This window comes from Equus caballus, chromosome 6 (assembly GCF_041296265.1).
Source record: "Equus caballus isolate H_3958 breed thoroughbred chromosome 6, TB-T2T, whole genome shotgun sequence".
NCBI lineage: Eukaryota > Metazoa > Chordata > Mammalia > Perissodactyla > Equidae > Equus > Equus caballus.
The window spans coordinates 5,322,972-5,346,090 of NC_091689.1; the positions used below are offsets into that span (position 1 = coordinate 5,322,972).

Below are 23,119 nucleotides of genomic sequence, written 5' to 3' on the forward strand. Positions count from 1 at the left end.
TCACTATTAATTAATCTATAAATATTTGAGTTCCTCCTATGTGCAAAGCACTGTGCCGAGAGCTATATTCAACACCTTTACTTTAGTTATATTTAACTTTTAATTTTTTTAATTTATTATGGCATGTACCTTTTTATGTAAGTGTTTCTTCACCCCACAATTAGATTGTAAGCAACTTGAGGAAAGAAGGCAGATCTCTTCCTTACACCCCTAGGCACATCTTGTAGAATATGAATCTCCAGAAGCATCTTTGTACCATCTCCAAAGGGAGAAACAATTTCAAAATAATGGGACGGTTTTTGATATTTTCTCATTCTCCTGCTATTTATGAAACTAGAACACAGTGATCCAGCATTACAGTGTGAAGCACTCGTTTATGTGGGACTGGGTTTCTTTCCCTGGCCGTGTAACTGAACCATGAAATCCTCTTGGAGAGACACCTCTGGATAAAATTTCAGGAAATTATGAACCTTTCCTTCCTTAGTCACTGGTCTGACAGTTCTCTCTGAGACGAGACGTTCTCCTCAACTGTCTTGAAAATGTTGTCTTCAACATAAGACATCAAAAATGGTGTGAGACTTGTGACGTCCTGAGAATTACACTGAAAGATCCGGGGCTAAAATGAAGCAGGGAGTGCTGACCATCATTTGAGTGCGACAGGGTAACTCAGGTGAAAGCAAATTTTTCCCTGAAATTATTCACAGAATTAAATCCATCCCCTGGTTTGCTTTAACAGCAGTGAGTTAGTAAAAAATGCAACGGATTTAAAATAAGAACAGATAATTGAAAAGAAAGGAAAAGGTAGCTCTCAAAATTTAAGTTGCTTAAGAATCACCTGCGTTGTTCTTTAAGCTGTCTGCTCGTCAACAACGCCCCATTCACCACCATGGGCCCCTCATCACCTCATCATCTTATCATCTCCACCACCTCCTCCTCCACCCCCACCAGATGACAATTCAGAAAGCCTAGGGTAAGACTCTGGAATGTATATCTTTCAACAGATGTATTTAGATAATTTTGATTAAGGTGGAATGATTGAACATATCTGTTTGTAAATCACAAAGACAGAGAAAGGACAAGGAGGAAAATATACTGATAATATCGTGTGATTCCTATATTATTTTCTCTTTAGTTAGCTGTATTTCCACTCTTCAAATTTGTCCTAAATTGTGTTAATCTCATTTGGACAGGATTAAATTAGAGAGTTACAGCTAGCTGTGTGTTGAAAATCTCCTTATTATAAAGAGAAATTCTTTGTTCTTTAAAGAAATCTGGACTTAAAAATCTGGAAAGGAAATGAGGATTGAAGAAGGGAGTGTTAAAAAAAATTCTGGGGAAAGAGCTAGCTGTGATTGAGAAGTCTACAGAGATTTTAATTCCGTAGATTTCCAGGGCAATGAAGAGATCATGAAAAGAAAAACTGAAATGGGAGTCACAACCAGAACCCCGGGCCTAATCCAGTCACCAGCTCCTACTAACTCATCTGCCACATGGTCCCAGGAGCTCTTTCCAAAGTGTGATCTGATCCCGATGGCCACATTTTGGTTGTGCGTACGTGTGTGTGTGTGTTTGGTATGTGCGTAGAAAAAATTCTGAGAAATGTACACTGAAATGTTAACAATGGTTCTCTTTAGAAGGCAAGATTATGCAAGATTTCGGCTTCCTACAATATGTACACTTGCATTACATTACTTAATTTTAAAATAGTGAGCATGTATTTCTATGGTCAGAAAAAGATATAAATATTTTGAAACAAAACTAATTTACTAAAAAGTTCCAAAGGCTTCTCATCGTCTTCAAAATAAAGTCCCATAGTTTTGGTGTTGACCAAATAGCGTCATCTCCCGACACTCACAGCAAACATCTTCCTTTTTCAGACGAAGCAGACTCAGATTCCTAGCACACCTAACTCTTTTACGTCCTGTGTCCTCACTTTGTTGGTCACTCTCTGTTAGGAATGCAAAGACACTGGCTGTCCAGCTGACAAACTCCTCCTCATTCTTCAAGATCCATGCTATGACAGAGAACTACCTAGTGAAAAGCCTTTCCTGACATCCCAGGTGGTGCTATGTAAGCCACATTGGAGCCCAAGGCAAAAGAAACATCAGTAATACTGCTATTGACTTTATTTAAAATTTTCACATTTTGTTCATCACAGAACTTTAAAATTAATTTTGATACTTTAGAATATTGTATTGAAATATGATTGATCTTGATTAGAGTTTTTTGTTAACCTCTCAAATTCTGCATTGTACTTGCCTCACCATAGTTCCATCCCAGGTAAAGGTGTCTGGACTCCCTCTTCTCTGCTGCCTCTGATCTACCTCCACGGTGGAATTTATCACATTCCATATTTATTTATTATAGTTTCCGATATACTTATTTCCCTCCTATAGACTTGATTGCTCTGAGGGTTTGTGGCTCTTTCAATCAAGATAGAAGTAACAGGTATCCTTCAAGTATGTAATAATGACAGGAATAAATGTGAAACTTCAATCAAGTCTCTTAAATTTTCTGAGCCTCAGTTTCCTTAACTGTCAAATAATGAGATACTGGATTATCTCAATAACATTCAATGATTGATGCTATACTCTATACATGTTATATTACATTATAAATAATATAATATCCAACACTAACGTAGCTCTTACTATGTGCCAGGCACTTTCCTAAGTATTTAACAATTATTAACTCAGTTAATTCTCACAACTCTATGAGGCAGGTGTTATTAGCCTCAATATACGGATGTGGGACCAGCCTCAGAACAACCAAGAGCTTATCCAAGGCTCGTGTTTGAATCTAGGCAGTCTGGATGTGGACTCTGTGCTTCAAGCCACAATATTCCCTCTCATAATAATAATAATTCTCTATATAAATATAAATATGTAACAAAACAAAGATTTTATTTTTAAAATGTGAAAATACTATCGGCCTTTCTAATTCTGATCCACAATGCAATTCTAACTGACCCGAGACCAGCGAATATTGCATGCTGTGGCATTTCTTCCATGAGGGTGACTTCACTCTAAAAATACACTGGTGCATTTATCAAAGCAAAGGACACGATGTGACCTAATCAAAGAGGATGAGAAAACTTGAATAGTGAGAGTTACATAAAATGACTAAGGTTTGGTAGGCCAAGTTTCCCGGGTGATGCTTAAAAGAAGATTTAATAAAACAGGCACTTGGAAAAACACAGCGTCAGCCAACCATGGAGCCTGACCCCCACCTGTGAGCCTGTGCCTGGGCTTTATGCTTCCTGGTCAGAGAAGGGGAATGGGCTGAAATTACTTTGTTAAATCTGGCTCTTAGCTTCAAGGAGAAGTTGGAAACATCAACTGAAATTGGCAACCTCAGCAAGTGACATTACTACCTTTGTGAGAATTTCAGAAATAATCAGTTATTTATCCTCATTTATCATATAGACTTAGATATTAAAGGTCCCTATCTGAGAGTAGCTGGAGAGCCTCTGCTCTTTATGAAGAAAAAAGGAATAAAGAAGAGAAGACATGTGGCTCCCAGAGCTGATTTCAGTGGGGCGGTCACCACTGGGAAGCTTGTGAGGTAAGTGATGAAAAGTAGAGAAGCCGCAGAAAGGACAGGACAAAAAACCAAAAGATCCTCCACTGTGCTGTCAACAGCTATTCTTTACTCTTTATTTTTCTACTTGTTAAGTTAAGTTTTATTGTACTTCAAAGCATTTCCAGTTCTCTGATGCAAATCTTGGACCAAGCCAAAGAGGGCATTAGTTGAGAAATCCTTTTGTCATGTTATCTGGCAGTGGGGTGTGCCTGCCTGCATTGCATGAGAGCATGGCAGAATGTCAAGTCAGGAGCTGGGGGAGATGAGCGACTACCAGCAGGCGCCGTAGCTGTCCCTGTGTACGAGTGTGATGGGGCCATGTTCACCTTTCACTTCCTCCTGTTGCGTTCCTACAGCTCTGTGCAGAATGCTGGAGGAAACAAACGGCAATCTAATCCCAACCTCAGTTTCCATGAGTTTCACAGCCTTTATCTCCATGTTGCCATCTAAAAGGTCAGTAATGTTTCCCAAACATTTGTTAACCACTGATGTGCTGATGAAAGAAGTAAGCGAAGTGGCTTTGGCTGTGAAATTCAAAAGCTATTCCAATATTTTCTGTAATTTAAGCCAGAAGCAGACTGTAAATGTTTCCCACACAAAAATCTTTCATATGCATTCACAAGAACTGTTAGGTATTCATGAGGAAAATTCCCAGGTGGATCTACCTGAGAAGGAACGAGGGGCTTTTTCCCATTTTCTTTTCCCAATATTAGCATTATAGACATTTTTGATAGCACAGTCAGATTTACCTAGATCAGAGAAGTAGAAATCCAACCGAAAACAAGCTAGCATCTTGTCCTTTACTCATCTCAGACTCTCGTTGGGTGAATCTCTGGGTGAATTTTGTAATCCAATCACCCATATCAATCTTTCAAACTGTATCGGATTCTCACCAATATATTGCACTCCTATTTTGTTCCCTGTTTTAGGAATCATGCTATATCTGATACAAGTGTGATATTATGATGTGATTTCTGCCATTAATGTACTCTCTGTCCAATGAATGAGTCTAAATTAAAGCACAAAGCACTCAAGGACCACTATTTGCCAATACATCCACAAGAGAGATAGAAAGGAGGGATAATTAGGGTCTGAGTGATCAGGGAAGGCAAAATGGTAAGCGTCAGATGTGAGCTGGTCCTTTAGCAGACATTGAGGGTGAGACAGGAGCATGTGCATCCAAGTGGAAATGAGCATGGCCTGCATGGATGACATACAGGCACTGCCTTTCTGGGCACAGGCCCCATACTGCAGAACAGAAAGCTGATGAATCCTGATTATGAAGGTCTTGAAAGAAAGGGGCAACTCCAGGATGTATTTCCCAAGGGGGACTCTGACCCTAAGGATAGTGGCTACGGGAGGTGAAGGAAAGGGAGGCGTCAAAGATGACTCAGATGTTTCTTCCTGAGAGACTACCCAGTATTGCTGGGAGGAGTGAGAATGGAGAAATTCGACTGAGCAATCCCTGACAGAAGATGGATGATGAGTTCTGAGCTTCCCGGAATAAAACCTACACTAGTTTTGAGTCAAAGTCCAGAAGAAAACTATTTACAATGAGTCGCTCAACTATTACAGTTAAATTATGGGTGTGCTAGAGAGGTTGGTACACCCGCGAATTCTGTCCTTATGCACCTGCCATCACTTCTGTAAAAACACACCACGTGAAAAGTCAGCAGCAAGAGCAGGGCCAGAAAAACCTTCCCTGCTCTGACTTTCACAACCCTCAGCACTGAGAAGGCTCATAGGCTCTTTCAACATAAAACTACACAATAGTTCCCTCTTAACAATACAGGTGCCATAGGTATAACATGCGTGAATCCTACTACCCGGCAATTATTCAATGATTTTAATCTTCTTTCTCACATTTTTTCCTAGAGCTGCAGACAGCAGAAAAACCAGTGGAGCTCACTTTTACAGCCATGTTTGATCTATGATAATGCTGAGAAGTCGTATGAGAAAGAAAAAAGAGATGCTATAAACTCAAATGAACCAGACCCTGGAATTGCTGCTGTTGGCATTCATGACCTAGAAAAAAACCATTGTCTCTACAGGTAAAAATTGTGCTTAAAATCCAGGCTCAGGCACACAGTAACCATGTGAACATTGGTAAGTTACTTAAGGTTTCTGTCCCTCAGTTTTTTCATCTTCAAAATGGGGATAATCATATCACATAGTTCAAAGAGATGATGTATTAAGCAAGGAAATATATGCAAAGTACTTAGCAGTGTCCGACACATGGTAAACTGTTCAATAAATATTCGCCCCTCTTATTATTTTTATTGCATCTCTGAAGACAAAAGGTAGGCTTCGGAGGTCAAAAGACATGTTAGGAATGTTGACCTTGCATTGACCAAAGCTACGGGGCCACATCTGGATGGACAATATTCAATATTAACTCTGTGATTACACAAATTTAGATATAATTCAATCAGCAGTTGGCTCCTGCCTTCCATGGGCCCCTGTTTTCAGATATGGGATGGGCTGAATTTCTTATCTTCTGAGGGGGCAGGGGTGTTCGAAAGTGACCACCTCGAGAGGGTTGGGGTTTAATTTGGCGTAGAGTCATACTTACACAGTATAATCTCCTCTATGCTTTTAGTGATATTTTTGACTACTTGAAAAATATTGTTTTTCATTAACTTCATAAAAACACGACTCCTTGTTCGGCAAGACTGCATTTTTTGGAGTCCACTTATCTCATTATGGCAGGGTTTTACTGTTGAAAAAGTAGTCAATTCCACAGTAATTAGGAAGCGTTTGCCTGCACTTTCATGGGTATGTCTGTGTTGAAAGGAGACAAAATTAGCTCACTGCACACTGTAGCTTGGCTTTGTCTAAATACATTTGGAGAGTTATGTTTTGTTTAGTTGCCTTTGCTCCTAAGCATGGTATTTTGGCTTTAAAGTTTGCCTCTTGACAAGCCACTGCATGTAGCAATGACAAGCGGTTGGAACTATTACACACTTGGTGCCTCTGCCCATTTCCTCCCCATGTGAACGAGAAGCATCGGGGCCTGCCTGGCAGTCTTCAGAAGCTTTCTTTACCCAGGACTTATTATTTCCAGAGGCTAGTGACCTATGCTGTTTGTAGCAACACAAAAGGGAGTCCGTGAAGGCAGACATTGCCAAAAGCAAGCATTTTGCTCCGGACCTGTGTTCACCATGGCAGAGACTGCAGCAGCTTCCTCACTCACCAAAATCCAGACTTCTCCAGATGCCCACCAGTCAAAAAGACTGTGGGGGGAGTCCTTTGGGTTGCTAATTATATCTGTTCTGAGTGATTTATCTGTCCTACAGGCCTGCCCAGCTATTCTGGGAGTAGAATGTGCCCACGGATGACAACTCCCATTTTTGCCATGGCTGAGTTTCAGCTGGGGTGCGGTCTGGAATTTCATCTTCATTTCTCTATTGCCCAACTAGCGCTGAAGAAGTCACTGTAGCCCAGAAAGGATTTTAACTCTGTTAAGTGGGCCTTCATTTCCATGACACTATAACTACAGCGATTCATGCAGAATTAGTCAGGCAAAGCCGTGTTCTCCACTGAATACTAATATCTAGGCTAACTCTGATACATGTATCAGAGTCCACCTCTTCTCATATTTCTTGATTTCATGATAGAGACAGAGTAGAGGTGTTTATATTCCTAATTTCTAATTTTTAGTCTACTTTTGAAAACCTAAGTAATGCAACATGAGAAATTAGTACTGACTACTAGCCATAAGAAATGTGAACTTTATGACAGATTCTGGAGCCCGACTGCCTGGCTTAAAATCTTGACACCAGCACTTATTAACTGTGCAATCTTGGACAAGTTACTTAATCTCTCTGGGCATTGGTTTTCTCAACTGTGCAATGAATAACACTGCCACTGCCTCACTAAGTGTCTGGCACATAGTATGAGATCAAGAAATACTTATCATCATTATTTATTATTATGAACTCATTTTAATCTTTCAGTGTAATAGATGTGAGAAACAAAGAAACACAACAATTAAAAAAAAAAGATGAAAAATACCTAAATGCAAACCATCATTTTGAAGTTATTCCCTCTCTATCACAAGAGAAGGAGAAAAAAAGTAACTGTGTCTATCCTAGTTTTAGATTCTCTAAATTTCTCTACAGAACGTCACCCTCAATTATAAAATTACATTTTATACCCTACTGATTATGGGAAGAGTTGAAATCTTGGACACAATTTGTGTCTGGCCCTTTGTATAGGAGGGTAAGATAAGGATACAAATCTCATAAACAAAGAATAAGTCAAGGTGGTTTCCAATACCTTTCTCTCCTACCCCACATGACTGAATTTTGGCAAATTACTGTCTCCCTGGGTCCCAGTGTTCTCATCCGTAAAGGGAGAGGGTTGCTTCCAGTTTCAAAAACAAACCAATAAACTATTTTTTTTGGACTGAGTGTTAGAGGTCTGAGCGACTAGCAGAAATATTTTCACTATTTGAGATTTCCTTTAATTTTGTTCTCTCCACCCACAAACATAAAGATAATCCGCTTATAGCCAATTATTATTAAGGTATGATGATAGGTCTAGGGTAAAAATTGGTTACACATCTCCTTTTTGGATATTGTGTTTCTGCATAGTCCTTTAGATTAGGTCTATGAGCCACTTGTCACACGGTTTTTCCCATTTTTTCTTCTTAATTTAGTGGAATTATAAGAACTCTCCATGATTCTCTCCATGAATCTCTAAATCCGACCAAGTAGCACCAATTAATTTTAAACTATTCACTCACACACCTTATATTTCTCTCTTGGAAGTTTTACAAAAAGAAATTTATACAACTGAAAAATACTTAAAAACAAAAAATTAGTTGTTGAAAAGAGCTAATGAATTTCTTCTGTCACTATCATTAGCAAATTGGTAATTAGCATCTTAAACCAGAAGAGTTCAAAGAATATTTGTCCTTATATGCTGAAAGCATTATTTCTGAAGCTCGTGCTCTTAAGATACGCAGGAATACATACATTCCAACAACATCACATGGAATTAACCTGTTATAAAGAACTAATATACACACAATATGAAGAGAAAAAATCATGCTGTTTGATGAACGACCTAATAACATGTCATCAACAACTCTATATAATGACTTGCGCAGAAGTCCTTTAGAAATGATAAGGTGCTATTCGAATGTAAGGAATTATTTATTTTGGCACCAAGAGTTTCAATGCTCCACACTAACTGAATTGATGTTTTCTTTTGAACCATCCTGTTGTGTATGATTCAGGTGGATTCCCCACGGCTCTCATCTTACTTCGTAGGACTAGGTGTCTGAAAAGCACTGTGCTTATTTTTAAAAGTCACTAGCTCCTAATTCTCTTTACAAATAATTCAGCAGAGTATTCTTTACCATAGCAAATTGCCGTAATTGATCTGAAATACAATCTGACTTACAGAAATCTGATTTACGAGAAGCTTTTTAGGAGATGGCTGCTTTGTGAAATGTGAAACATCTCACCTGACTTTTACTCCTCTGCTAAGAGAATGGGCTCCAAAATTTAAGAACAACAGCCTAAACAACATTGGTCAGATCATTGGGGTTAAAAGGCTTGTCCCCCTCGGTTCTGAGGACTTTTCTGAGTCTTTTCTGCATTTCCAGTCTGGATCCAAAAAAGAAAATACTAAACTGAGTTGGGCATCATGCCCATTTTATAACTTAGGAATGAGTAAATGGAACGGAAACAACACTAACGGAAAACAATCTTCTCTTAAACTAATGTGTTGATACATTGGCGCCACTCAAAAGTCAGGCCAGAAGAGAGAGAAGAGATTCTTATAATAGTCTGCATTTCATTCATTCAGTTGATCAAATGCCAATCTATGGCTTCTGCTACAATACAGAGCGAAGGACGATCCAGCTTTGACATTGCTGCATATTTGTGTTATGCATACTATGGTGAGACGTATGAGGTGAATAATAAATGAATCAAAATTTTACAGATAAAGACTAAAATACATTCTGACTCCTACGTGCTTTATATTTTTCTATACAAATATTACAGGCTCAATTTACTAACTAATTCAAACAAATGGGGAAAAAACATACTCAGTATACGTACAAATACTTCCAAGTGGAAACGCTATTCAAAAAACTAAATTTTAGAATAAAATATTAAAGTGATACCAAAATATATTTTAACTAGAATCCAAAAGTTAGGGAAACAAATCAATTTCATTTACTTACAAGTTGGTTTTGCTGTTGGAGGGAATTTCGTCCGGGTAATAGCCAAAATTAGGAAAATAATAACTGGCCATAAAATCAAGACGAGAGTCCAAAGCTGTAAAATAATGGTAGAAAAAAAACTTATTTATATTACTGAACCAAAAAAACAGGGAAGAAGTACATAAGACCATAAAATTCCAACATGAGCCAGATATTTGCCTGTAAATATTATTAATAAGAAAGGAACAAGAGATTTTTTAAAATGCAAGAGACCTCAAAATGAACAGAATTATTATTTTTCCAGGCTTAAAACCTTAAAATGATCTTCTGAAGCCCCTTCTCCAGTCACCTCTCCTGACTGACCCAAAAGTGGTGATCTTAAAATTCAAATCTGATCTGTGACTTCCTTACTCAAAAATCTTTTAGAGTTTCCCAGTTTCTTGTTGGATAAGGCTCAGCATGCTAAACATGACATACAAAACCCAACGTAATTTCCACCTAGACCTATCTTATCACTTCCAATGTCAACATTCTATGCTCAGCCATAAAGATTATGTGACATTGCATAATGGCTCAAAAAACATTGTTCAACAAATGAATGAATGGATAACTGAGCTAATGAGTAAACAGGACCTTTACATTCCATGTACCCCTCCCTTCCCCCAAGACCACTAAAGATAATATCTTGTGTCTGCCTCTATCATAGAACTTCCACTCTTACCATCAATAATTTTTTTGTCTCGCAATTTTGCCTGTTAAATAAACTGGCAGTTCTTTTATGGCAGGAGAAGTGTTTTATTCATCCCTGAATTTCCACTTGTACAAAATACACTCTCAAAATATGTATACTGCATTGAAATTTCTATTAGAGAATTTCAGTTCAGACACAGCTTTTCTCCTCGTGTAGACATGATTCAGTTTGTAAGATCCTAACTGCTTAATATTTTACATACCTACAAAATTGGTTCCAGAGCAGTAAAAAACACGCACTCGCAGGAACATTACCTGTGATATGCAAACGGTTACAGTGCTCAAACCAGACCCTACAGTGCAAACCTCGCCTCTACTTCCTAAAGCAAAACGTGGAGCCATACTTCTGCCTGGTTTGCCATCAGACTTGTGATCACTCCTCCACTTTTCTGAATTGATTTGCTTCTGCCACATCCCAAACTACTGCCCAGGGTTCCTCAACTCTCCGAGACAATCTAGACCCATTCAGTTATTGATCCTTACATAACTCCTAACCTAAATGTTGTCGACGCAAGTAATCCATAATCAGTCTATAAATCAAAATTGAGGGGAGTTTATTAGGAGCCAGGCTTGAAGACTCTAGCCCAGGGCCTGCCCTCCCCAAGGAAGGAAGGGCACGAAATAGTGGAGTGTACAGAATGGTTATATACCATCTTGGAACAAAAAGTACACATCACTTATGACAGGAATATCTCTTTTACTACTGTCATGGGATGCTTAGCTGGCACAGCATGTCAGTGGTCACAAGGTAAGCACAGCAGGTCAGTAATTAATCCTTAGTTTCCTGGAAGAGATGCTTATCCTTAAGGAAATGACAATGTGGGTGGAGTTACACCCCTATCTTTAAGGGCATCATTCTCGTCTTTGGGACATAGTAAATGTTTAAAGCAGGTGTACAATGCATGCTCAACAGGCCATGTCAAGCCCTTTTAGAAAAACAAGGTCAGGCTGAATTAGTTTTAAACTGAATGGCTTCAGGGTCCAGCCCCATGGTGTAGTGGTTAAGTTTGGCCTGCTCCGCTTTGGTGGCCTGGATTCGCAGGTTCAGATCTTGGGCGTAGACCAACACTACTCATCAGCCATGCTGTGGTGGTGACCTACATATAAGGTGGAGGTAGATTGGCATAGATGTTAGCTCAGGCCTAATCTTCCTCAGCAAAAAAAAAAAAAAAAAATTAATTAACTAAAAATAAACCAAATGGCTTCCTCATATGCTCCAATATATCCTATTGCTTGTCATTTATTCATCAATTTTCTGTGAAAATCTCCATTGTGTGTCTAACAACATTGCTCTCTCTCTTTCTGGCAAGCCTGTGACCAACTTCTTAGGCTTTGGGTATAAGGACAAGTTTTAAAAAATGGAGGAAGTTAACTGTAGATCTAAGGAATCCTAAAGTACTCAGTTTGATCACAGCTGAAAAGCTCCCAGACCAGCCGAAAAGCCTAATCTCTAGCAGTGCTTCTCAAACATTAACGTGCAGACCAGATCACCTGGGCCTCTTGTAATACGTCCAGTCAGATTCAGTGGACCTGAGGCCGGGCCTGAGATTCTGCATTTCTAACAAGCTCCAGGTGGGTGTTGCTGATGCTGCTGGACCACACTTGGAATAGAGCAGTTCTAAATGTACGCTACCCCACCTAACTAGAAGAACTGTTTATAAAGTCCTGGAATGTTTTGTTGGAAAGTTCCTTTGAGATCATCTATGCATAGAATTCAGCACACTTGTAAACTCGGTTAGGAAAAATAGATCACATTTTTATTTTCTTTGGCTTGTGATTGAAATTTAGCATTTCCATTAATGATGAATGTAGGCAACGAAGCACAATGTTATTAGAAGTACTTGTGACTTTGTCACCAATAGAGACCACAGATATTTTGAAGTCATGTTAGTGTTGCTGCAGATGCCTGAAAGTGCTGTTCACACTCAGCACGACGTTACAATGCGGCAGCTATGGGCTCGTCGTATTTATTTAATGCTATAATAAAGAAATACATATTAGCATATCATAAATTTTTTTGAATACTTCGGTAACTGAATTTCAATATAATTGGCTTTATTTGTAATCCTATTTATTATACTGATTTAAAAACATTATTGTTGGAAGGGCCATAGGCTTCTGCAGGCTGCTAAAGATGTCCATAGCACAGAAGAGACTAAGAAGACCCGATCTGATCCAATGGCCTTTTTATTCTCTGGAGAGCAGAGGGTTAGCATAACTTGTCCAAAGTCACATATCCAGCTGGGAAGCAGGAGACAAAGATTTGAACATCAAACTACTTAGGCTAGGATTTTTTTAAAGTTACCATACCGCTCGGAGGAACAAATAAGAAAGCATTACAGAAAGCATATTGGAAAAATACAAGTACTATAGAAATAAAAGATGTGTTTTTATTCTAGCCTAGTCTCTGATGTATTCGAAAATTAGAGTCTGCTCTTCGAAGGTCCTAGATACAACGTCCCGTTTTTATTCCGTGTGACTCACTTGAAATGTAGACTATAAAGAATTAATGTTAAAAAAAATTGTAATGTGTGTGGATTGATTGGTTTTATATTTGAGGCCATAGTTATTCTTAAAAAAAGGATTCATCTGAGTAGGTTTAATGCCCCAGAGCCACTTTGAGGAGCATCTATTCATTTTCTACAGCCACCTCAGGAGAATCCGGTGAGCAACTGGCATCAATTGTACCAACACAAATGTACATTCACGTTCAAATAAGGGACACATGTCAAGGCATATCTTTAAGTTGTCTTTCGGCTGATCTAATCTGAGGCCTTCATGAGGATGTTTTGGCCAATTTTGAAATTAATTTTAGGCATGATTTAAATCCAGACAAAAATGTAATCTATATCAGAGAAGTTTAAGGCAATTGAGACTCTCTTCAAGGCAAAAATCACAGCAAGCCCAAGCAATCTATTATCAGAAGATTTCCCCCAGGATTTTAGGTCAGAGAGGTTTGCAGAACACTTCTGCCAGTAGGCAGTAGCATTTTAGAAGGATAATAAACACAAAGCCCTCCACACTGTGATCTCGAAAACGTAAGGTTGACAAGTTAATCACAAAAGCAAGAAATAAACAAAACTTAAATTTTCATAGCAGCAGGATTGCTCTCAACACCGTTCTAAAGATTCTCATAAACAACCCAGAAGCAAATGCAGCAGCAGGGATCCAAATACTAACCGGACGAGCTATGACTTTTGTTTGTGTGGGGAAAGGGCTAGGATATTGATTTTACATATAAAGACATTGGGGCTACTTGAAAATTTGGGGAAAAGAGTTTTAAAACTAATATTTTAATCATTTCACACCTGCCTTTCTTGCAATGCCTCCCTTGCATTTCGTTTTCCCTGTGTTCTTGACGTCTACAGGCATAAGCACATTGAGTAGTTTATAGTTCCTTAGTGGGCCATGGCATTTGTCTCCTTTTATTTCTCCAGAGTTTATTTTCTATTGAGATGACCCATTCTATTCTTTCTCTTTCTCCTTTTCCTTCTTGAAAAATTCAGTACCCAAGGGTCCTTAGGTGCGGCCCAGCAAGGTAAATCCACACCAGGACTAGGGGCATCACAGTGATGCAGTGAGGGAGGTGGGTCCTTAGCAAGGAGGAGAGGACATCCACAGTACAGCAACCAGACATGGGGTGTCAGAGCCCAAGTAGGGTAAAGAGAGTGTGTGCAGAGTGAGAAGCAGGCGGTTGGTTTCATACAGGGAAGTTGACCAAAAATGTAAATTTATCCCCCGGTAGAGGAGCCAAGTTTCTCACTATCCATCTGGGGAATTACAAACATGGAAAAGGGGGAAACGAGAATGAACCCTGTATTGTTGGGTTAGAATTAAAGATGTAGGTATAAAGTCCTGGTTTCCAAAATTTATAAAGAGACATGAAATATAGATATAAATGTGTGCATATAACTTATTTCCTACTTTCTGATTCCACAAGTTGTCTCTGCTTTATTTGTACTTCATCCCAGCCCTGAAAATACCCATTTTTCCAGAAAACAGTAGCTTCTTTTAATGGACATCTGAGTACTAGGTATGTTCATTGCTAGTGGAGTGTCATTGTTTCTAAGCCTGGACAGAGCTACAGAAAATATGTAGAACATATGTAGAAGATAGATAGATAGATCGATAGATAGGTAGAAAGATGAGAGACAGATAGAAATAGAGGGGTAGGTAGCTCAATAGATAGAAGGGTGATAGATAACACTGCTCAGAGAATAATGGGGACACAGCAGTAGGGCACAGATACCAGCCCATGACCCAATGTGAGCACCAAACTTGACCCACTGGACAAATTTAAACGCTAAAATACATGATAATGAAAGATTGTATCTAGTTGAATAAACAAGGAATACATGAGTCTATGTAGATATAAATAAACATGTAAGCAAACAGATAAATTGAAAGTTTGATGAGGAATTGGATATGTACATATTCTCAAAATACTTTCCCCACAAAATGGGACAAATTGACATCATGCACCACCTGATGCGATGCAATTGGAAGAACACAGCCCCACTTCTGTGATATTCCCGCCAACGATGAATAACCTGAGTCGAAAAATCAGTAGACCACAGATACTGTACAAAACAACTGGTCTTGAATGTTCAGAATGTGTCAGGGCCATGAAAGTCAAGGAAAGACGAACAAACTCTTACAAACTGATGGAAACAAGAGACATGAAAAACAGATGCAGAATGAGATTCTGAACTGGGTCCTTTTGCTATAAAGCCATGGTTGGGACCACTGGCGAAGCTTGAATTGGGTCTAAGGGTTTGATGGTGGTTTGGGTTATGTAGGAGAATATCCTTGTTAGTAAATTGTGAGCACTAAATTATCCGATACAATGGGAAATCAATGTCAACTAGCTCAAGAAAAAAATTTTCCCCTGTTCCTGCAACTTTTCTTTAAACTTGAATTGTTTTAAAATTAAAAATTTAGAAATTATTTTTAAAATAATTCTTTTTGAAAATCCAGAACCAATTTTTAAAAGACAGCAAAAGAGAAGTGATGAAAGGCCAAGAAAAAGAGATGAAAACAAACACGCTTCATCTCCAGGAACTCTATCCTGTTGCACACAGGTGTTAAGGTTTGGGGAATTATTGATGACGACAAGACACATATCAGTGACTTTGGAGTCAGTGAAGTCATCCACCTAAAATTATAAGTTTAAATCTTAAGAAATTCCTTGAATGAATGACGTGTAACTTCACTCCAAAATTTCTATGTATAACTGTTAAAGCCTAGTAACATTTGCCTCCGCATTTGCTAGAACTTTTGAAAACATCTCAAATCTAAGTTTCTGAAAAATCTGGGCAAAGCACGTAATTTCAACATTAGATCAATCACACCATATTACTTTGTCAGAACCCTTTATTCTAATTACTGCTATTCCATCTGATTCTATTTGTCTACCACTTTTATTATTTTCTTATAATTTTCACTAAAAGTACATAGGAAAATAAGATGCACGTGAACTTTAAATTGTGTTACTACATATTTAAAAATTTGAAGAAACTACTACTATTTGAACGCCTTTAAATAGGGCATTCTCTCTCCAGTCTTAACCATAAATGTCACTATTCCCTACTCTCTTATGCATGGCCCACTTCACATAGTCACATTACCTCTCTTGCCCCTACAGATATGTGTGTTTGTGCCCCGCACTAGAGTGGTCTGAAGTTGGTTGTGTCTGAAATGAATGATACTGAATATCAGTACAATTTCTAAACTGTAATGGGGACTTTTTTTGCCTAACCCTGAAAATAAATAAAAGTAAAATGTTTAGGATAAAGATTCTCTCCACTTCTTCATGGAATCATAGTCCTGGAGAGACTTAAGGACACTTAGGGTTGAACATACACTACAGCGATCATTTATTGAAGGTTTATACATTCACTAGTACAATAAACAATGATTGAACACCTGCTGTGTACCAGGCACTGAGGATAGAGCAATCAAAATTTTCAGTCTTTTGAGGACAGAAAGCATTAAAAAAAATTATAACCAAATGTAATAGGTAATGCTAAGACATAGGAAGTAAAGCGTGGGAAAGCAAGACAAAGCAAGGAAGCTGAGTCTAAAATCTAAACGGTGAAAAAGGGTCAGGAAGAAGAAAGAATATGTGTGTCGGATGGAGTGGGAGAAAGAAGCAGGGGTCTTTCAAACAGAGGAAACATATGGGTGAAGACCCACAGATGGGAAAGAGCGTAGAATATTCCAAAAGAGGAATAATTCGAGAATGACTGGTACATCGAGTTAGGGAAAATATCTCTGCCAGGTAGTTATCCAGCCTCTCCTTGATTGCTTCTAGTGACTAGAAGCTCACTATTTCAAGAGAATTCTTCATTATCGGACAACTCATATTGTCTGATTTTTTTGCTCATAGCAAGGTGATATCTTCCTTCCTGTGACTAAGACTCATTTGTCTGAGTCTGGCCTCCTCTTCCACATGAGAATTCTGAAGTATTTGAGGCGACCCCAAGTCCCCTTTCCTCCTGGGTACTAACGCCAGCACCTTCACCAGTTCCCTGTTGAACACGATTTCAAAATATCTTCCCCAGGATGAATTCTTGCTGTCAAGTGGCCTTTTTCTTCTATTTAGTATCAGAATTCAATATAGTACTCCAAATGATAATAGCTCATATTTATTGACTGCTTAGAAATGTGCAAGATGCTGTATTAAACACTCAACATGCATTATCTCATTTAATATAATCATCTCATTTCCTCTTGCAGATGGGAAATTAGAATCTTAAAGAGACTAAATAAGCCTTTATTCCGTAAGCCACTAAGTGGTAGAGCCGGTATTTGAACCCAGGGAGCCTGGTTTCAGCACATGCACAGTTAACCATTAAGCTATGCAGCCAGACCATGACAGCATAGATTACTAGCTCTGTTTGATTGTAACACTATACTTTTATTAGTTCAGTCTATAAGAGCATGGAAAGTCATTTAAAGGTTGTCCTGTAATTTAGAATCATAACTTTTTCTTACAAACATGAATATAAAAATTTCCCAGCCTTCCATTTATAATGTATACTGTCTCTTCCTTCCTCTTCTTTTCCTTTCTTTTTGTATTGTCCTGTAAGTCAAGGATGACTGTTACTTGATGATTCCGAGAAAATGCCAAGGTTCACATTCTGAGTAAGACTTGGTACTTTAGACCTGGAATAAACCTTAGTTCCACACCCAAAACAGGGAAACAAAAGTGGCACAGAGTTCTAAGTGTAATTGGGCTTTCTGCTATTTTACACTGCCATCCGTGTAAATGACTCGTCTGAAAACTGGGATCAAGGAAATTTGCTGAAATCTATACTTAGAGATTAGAATACATTTTGAGATTGGTAAATTTTCTGTGATGTGTATAAAAACAACTCTTTCTTCTTGGATTTTAAGCTAATGTATTCCTCGATTGCCCCCATTTCTAAAACATCATCTCATTTACTTTTTACTAACTTACAAAACTAATAAAATATGCATTTCTGCCATGTACCAGGCACCATAATCAACAGGTACGTCTAGATTTTTTTGAACAATTAAAAGGAATTAAGGGAGTAAGTGGTACCAATCCAGAATAAGTAAAGGGCCTGAAACATTTGACAACATAGTTGAGTGAATTGCACAGGACCTAATTCAGTTTAATCCAATGTAGTATTAAATTTGGGATTAGAGTTTAATCCTAAATTATTTTAATCAAAAAATTATTTTAGGGGCCAAACCAGTGGTGTAGTGGTTAAGTTTGCATGCTCAGCTTCGGTGGCCTGGGGTTTGCAGGTTCAGATCCCAGGTGCAGACATACACCACTCGTCAAGCCATGCTGTGGTGGTGTCCCACATACAAAGAAGAGGAAGATTGGCACAGATGTTAGCTCAGAGCTATGCTTACTCAAGCAAAAAGAGGAAGATTGGCAACAGATGTTAGCTCAAGGCCAATCTTCCCCTCCAAAAAAACCAAAAATTTAACCTGCTCCAAAATTCTGAAGTCAAGACTTTCTCTTTTTCTAGCCACTGTAAGGGGAAGTTATATGGGCAAGGTGGGAATTGAGGAGGAAGTTTCAAACTCAATCCAAAGTGTTAGAAATTTATCAAGTTGTGGGAAAGTCTGTGATTAAAAAAAAATAAAACAAAACTGGTTCTATCATCAACTGAGCTGAAGTGCCATCTGCTAGCCAAACATTTAACAACAGAAAATAACCAGCTGAAGTTAATTTTCCTTCTTCAGGTCATCAGTCTAGAATTATATTCCACAGAGACTTGAAGTCACTCCTGATATGCCTGTAGAACCATCTTCTTATGGAAGATAAATTCCCATCTTGCACTGTGTGGTCTTTCGTCCTGCAGCCTCTCTGCTGTCCCAGGACCGTTTCCCGTCATTACCCAGCATCCCTTTAGGTGAGCCTCCCTGTTGCTAACCTCCTCAGCGGAAGGCAGCTTCATTTTTCCATTATTTTTAGAATTAAATTACAAACCCAGCAGGGTGCAACTGCATCTAATTGATTTTCCCTACGACCTAACATTTCTGTTGGTGCTTAATGTATTTTTCCACACTCCTTTAGGATTCATTTTTTGCAATATAATTGAGAATTCATATTACCACTGATGCTAAAAAACAGCACTATCTAAGGCCTCCTGAGCAAATGTGATCTCTTTGTTGGTGGGCTGGACTCCGAGCAGGGGTCAGGCAACAACGCAAAAGGAAATTCAACCCAGCAGCAATAGAGAAGCAGCAGGAGGTAATGGAAAGAACAGATCTATTTGGGGAAAGTCTGACTCTGAGTCCTTAAATTCAGTGTGTGACCTTGGGCAAGTCCCTCGAACTCTCTGAGACTCTCTAAAATTAAGACAATCAGATTATCTCAAATATTCCAGAATCCTGATATTTGATTTTACAAAAAAGAGAGAAACATTTAGCCTAAGAACAATTTCAAGGGAGATCACCTCAAAAGTGAAAGATCCTGGCTCCCCTTTTTGCAGCCAAATCCAACATTTAGCTTACCGCATTGTCATTCTATTTCTTAGGCTGTAGAGCTGTTTGAAGTTCCTTTCTCACTTTCTCTTCTAGCGTGTACTTTGATAATATATTTCCTCAGCAATCTCCACTCTAATATTTTCACTATATCTTTGGGTTTTTGCTTGTGTATCATTTGTTTCTCCATTAATAGATTTCTGACTTCTTCCTTCACAGACTGTCCTTCCCACCGCCTTGCTTTGTGGGGGAATCTCTTGAAAAGAAAGTGGAAAACGAAGTCATGGTGGTGACACTAGCATCTTTCTTTAACATTCGGTAAGGACTATACATTTCCAGTGTTGCACAACTTAATTTCTACTTTCCTGGGTATAAATGTATATTTTTAAAGGGCCATATACAGAACAATTACTAAAATAAAGCCAAAAATCATTGCATTTTAAATAATTACTTGATGGATGACAAAGTCCAGCTCCTACACAGAGACTACGTCCTCTCCTCAAATTTATATACACTTTCTTTTCACTTTCTGTCTTTTAATTTGTCTATATTTTCTCTTTTCCCAATTTTTCTCATTTCATCTCCTTTTAGATCTTTAATCCTGACTCTCCAACCTCTTGATTTTCTCGTTCTTTGCTCCTAAGTAACACTGGCACACCTATATTCTTTCCACTTGTGTCCTCAAGTCTTCTTTCCAATGCCAAGAGAGAGCTCCAGCCCCAGGCAAAACTATGAAGAAAGAAATATACCTTTCTTTGCTCTCCTGCCCTCCACCTAGATTTATCTTTTCCTCTCCTTTTGGCACCACTATTTTCTAAATGTCTCTTGTGTCCTTCTAGTTGGTCATACTGAACTCAGGTGGGCTTTTTGTATTGCCCCAAATTCTGGACTTCTTCTGATTTCACTTGCTTCAACAGACTTAGCTGTCCTGGGTCCCATTCTCTCAAGGGGCACTTAAGATCTGAATCATGTGATGTTCTCAAATGAACTAATAGCCCATGTATTCTCTTTTCCAGGCAAAAGTATAATTACCAGGAGCTTTTTAGGAATTTTGTCTATATAGGAATAATATAAGATATAGAGTGAAAACATTTTAGCATGCCTGACTTCCATCTCTTCTAAATATGCCATGTCCAACAGAAATTGAATGAAATGGAGAAAAACTCTAAAGCAGAAAATTGATACACCAGCTACTTTACAGATGAGGAAAGAACTTATTAAAGTTTCCAAAGATAAAATTTCTCAATGAAAAAACTTATTTACCTGTGGGTTTTAAAAAAAGTTTTAGGTAAAATGGAGTTGTAAGGAAAATATACAACTTCAATATTCAATTTATCAGCAACAACAGATATAAATTTTCAGTTCCTCTATGCTTTCATTTTTAACTATTGAGTTTTCGTCACTTAAGAACTTTACTGTACATAAATTTCTTCCTCTCTCTTACATTCCCTTCTTCTGGATTTCCTTTCATCATGCTTTGAATAAAATATGACACACACATCTCCCCAAATCCCCCTATATCCTATTTGCCAAGTGTTTCGCCATTTATAAAGCACTTTGAAATACATTAGCACATTGGTTCTCACCAGCCTATGAGACAGATTTACAAGTGGGAAAGCCAGTTCTGAGAGAAATTGTGATACGCTACTCAAGTTACGATGCTGGTGAGGAGCAGAACCAAGAACCCAGCTCTCACCTTTTGACCCCATGCACCTCCCCAGACGCTTCCCCTGCTGAATTCTACACAGAACCTACCTATGGGGTAATTATGGGAAGTTTTACTTTTGTCTTGTTTCCAATTTTAAAACAATGAAATAAAAATGTTAGCCATTTTAAATTTTATATCCAAACCCTACAGCAATGCAATCACATAATGCCTTAGGATTTTAAATCCTGCCCACCCAATTCACAAAGGCGAGTGAACATATGCTTCACCCTCTGAACATGTACATCAGAACTCTTAAGTAAGGTGTCAGGCTCTATAAGCAAACCTAAAATGAGATAAGGTGCATAGATAAGATGTTGGTTTCTATGACATATATGATTTGCGTAATATTTATATTAGTCATTCAAGGCTGGGAATTACCACCCTAAAATGAATAGATTGAGTGCCTTTCTGGATTTCCCTGGTTTTCAAGCATTCTTGTGAATCCATGACAACTCACAGACGCCAATTCCTTTCTCAGTCTCCCTGGACCCTATCTGGTGAGGGTCGATAGCTAGCTTTGTAATTTAAAAAGCAACCAGGAACGTGAGAACACAGAAAAGATATTGCAGTGAGCAGAGTAGACAGACTACAGCAGGAAGATTAAGTGAGTCAATAATACGCTTGAAACATGGCCCATATATTGACTCTTGTTTGGCATTTCTAGTAAATAATTTTTAGACACTAAAATTTCTTAGACACTTTCTATACCAACAGCCTGCAAACTATTTCTTTCTTTATCTTACTTTTCAACCAAGCTTTCTATTGCTTTTGCCTTTCAAGTACAGTTCTCCCCCATTTATTGTACCTTTCATCTGATACTTTTCTTCATCTCATTTTTAATTAAATTCATTAAGAAAATTTTTGAAAGCATTTTGGCCTAAAACCTAGAATTCAACACTAGTTCCAATTCAACCAGTAACAAGACGCATTCTTTCCTCTGCCTGGACCATGTCCTGTGTACTCTTTTAATTTACTGAAATCAAAAGGCTGCTTTGGGGGCATGTTTAGACTCACCCCATTAGCTGGAAGACAAATGCAGAGATGACTTCTAAATCTCTTATTTCTTCCTTTAGAAAATGCCTTTAGAAAACTCTTCTTTTTACCTCTCATTATCACCACATTTCAGGATTGCCTGGAGCATTGCTTTCTTGGCAGGGGCGAGGTGGGGGGGGCGGGGAAGGAGGGTGCGCTTCCCTTTTTTACTCACCGGTTGCCTTTTGACGCCTAGCCAATTTTTCCAGACCAGGACCCGGAGCTGATGAAATTGGGAAGCCATCCTTCAAACACCACAAACAAGAAATTTCTCTCTTTTCCTCCACCCTTCAAAAAAAAGAAGTGGTACCCAGTCCAAGTCGCTGTGTGTCAGTGGGTCAGAACCCTTTTCACGACATAGTTTTCAGGGGAGATGGGGTAAAAAACCCACAAATCTTCTCTTCCTGCTGGAGTTTTCCCTTGGATTAATCCTTGATCAAGGAGCACTTCTCAACCAACTCTTCTTCCCAAACAAGGATCCAGACCAGGATCTTTTGGTGGCTTTTGCTTATTTTAAAATAACATCCAGTTGCTGCTTGTTGCATGAAGCCCAGACTCAAGGGAGAATGAATATCATTCAGATAATGCTCCACTGTAAAAAAAAAAAAAAAAAAAAAGAAGCTGAACCCACACCTCCTACACTCCATGAAATTAACTGCCTATCCACACCTTTGAGAAGGTGTCACCTGCACTGGACACGTCATGAGGAATTAGGCGGGACCCTTGCCAGGCCAGTAGGACTTGTCCTACATTCTCTCACGTTCTTTACTATGTAGTGCCTGCTCTAGCAGAGGCAAGACACAGAGAGGATTTTATAGACTCTGGGCCCGGCCACTCTTATAATATTTAAAGTGTCATTAAGATGCTGTAAGTCAACAAGGCCAGAGCTCTCCTGAGAATCT

The 23,119-nt window shown here is 38.6% G+C and overlaps 1 protein-coding gene across 1 annotated transcript in view; it reads right to left on the reverse strand.

The window, feature by feature from the left end:
- The window catches only part of ABCA12 (ATP binding cassette subfamily A member 12), a 159,652-nt gene extending 136,835 nt beyond the window's left edge, over nucleotides 1–22,817 (reverse strand). The window contains exons 1-2 of the mRNA XM_014740290.3: nucleotides 22,393–22,817; nucleotides 9,782–9,875 (exon numbers count right to left, since the gene is read on the reverse strand). Coding sequence (XP_014595776.1) covers nucleotides 9,782–9,875; nucleotides 22,393–22,461 — 163 coding nt within the window. The 5' untranslated portion in view covers nucleotides 22,462–22,817. The remainder of the gene's footprint in view (nucleotides 1–9,781; nucleotides 9,876–22,392) is intronic.
- Nucleotides 22,818–23,119: the final 302 nt, after the last annotated feature.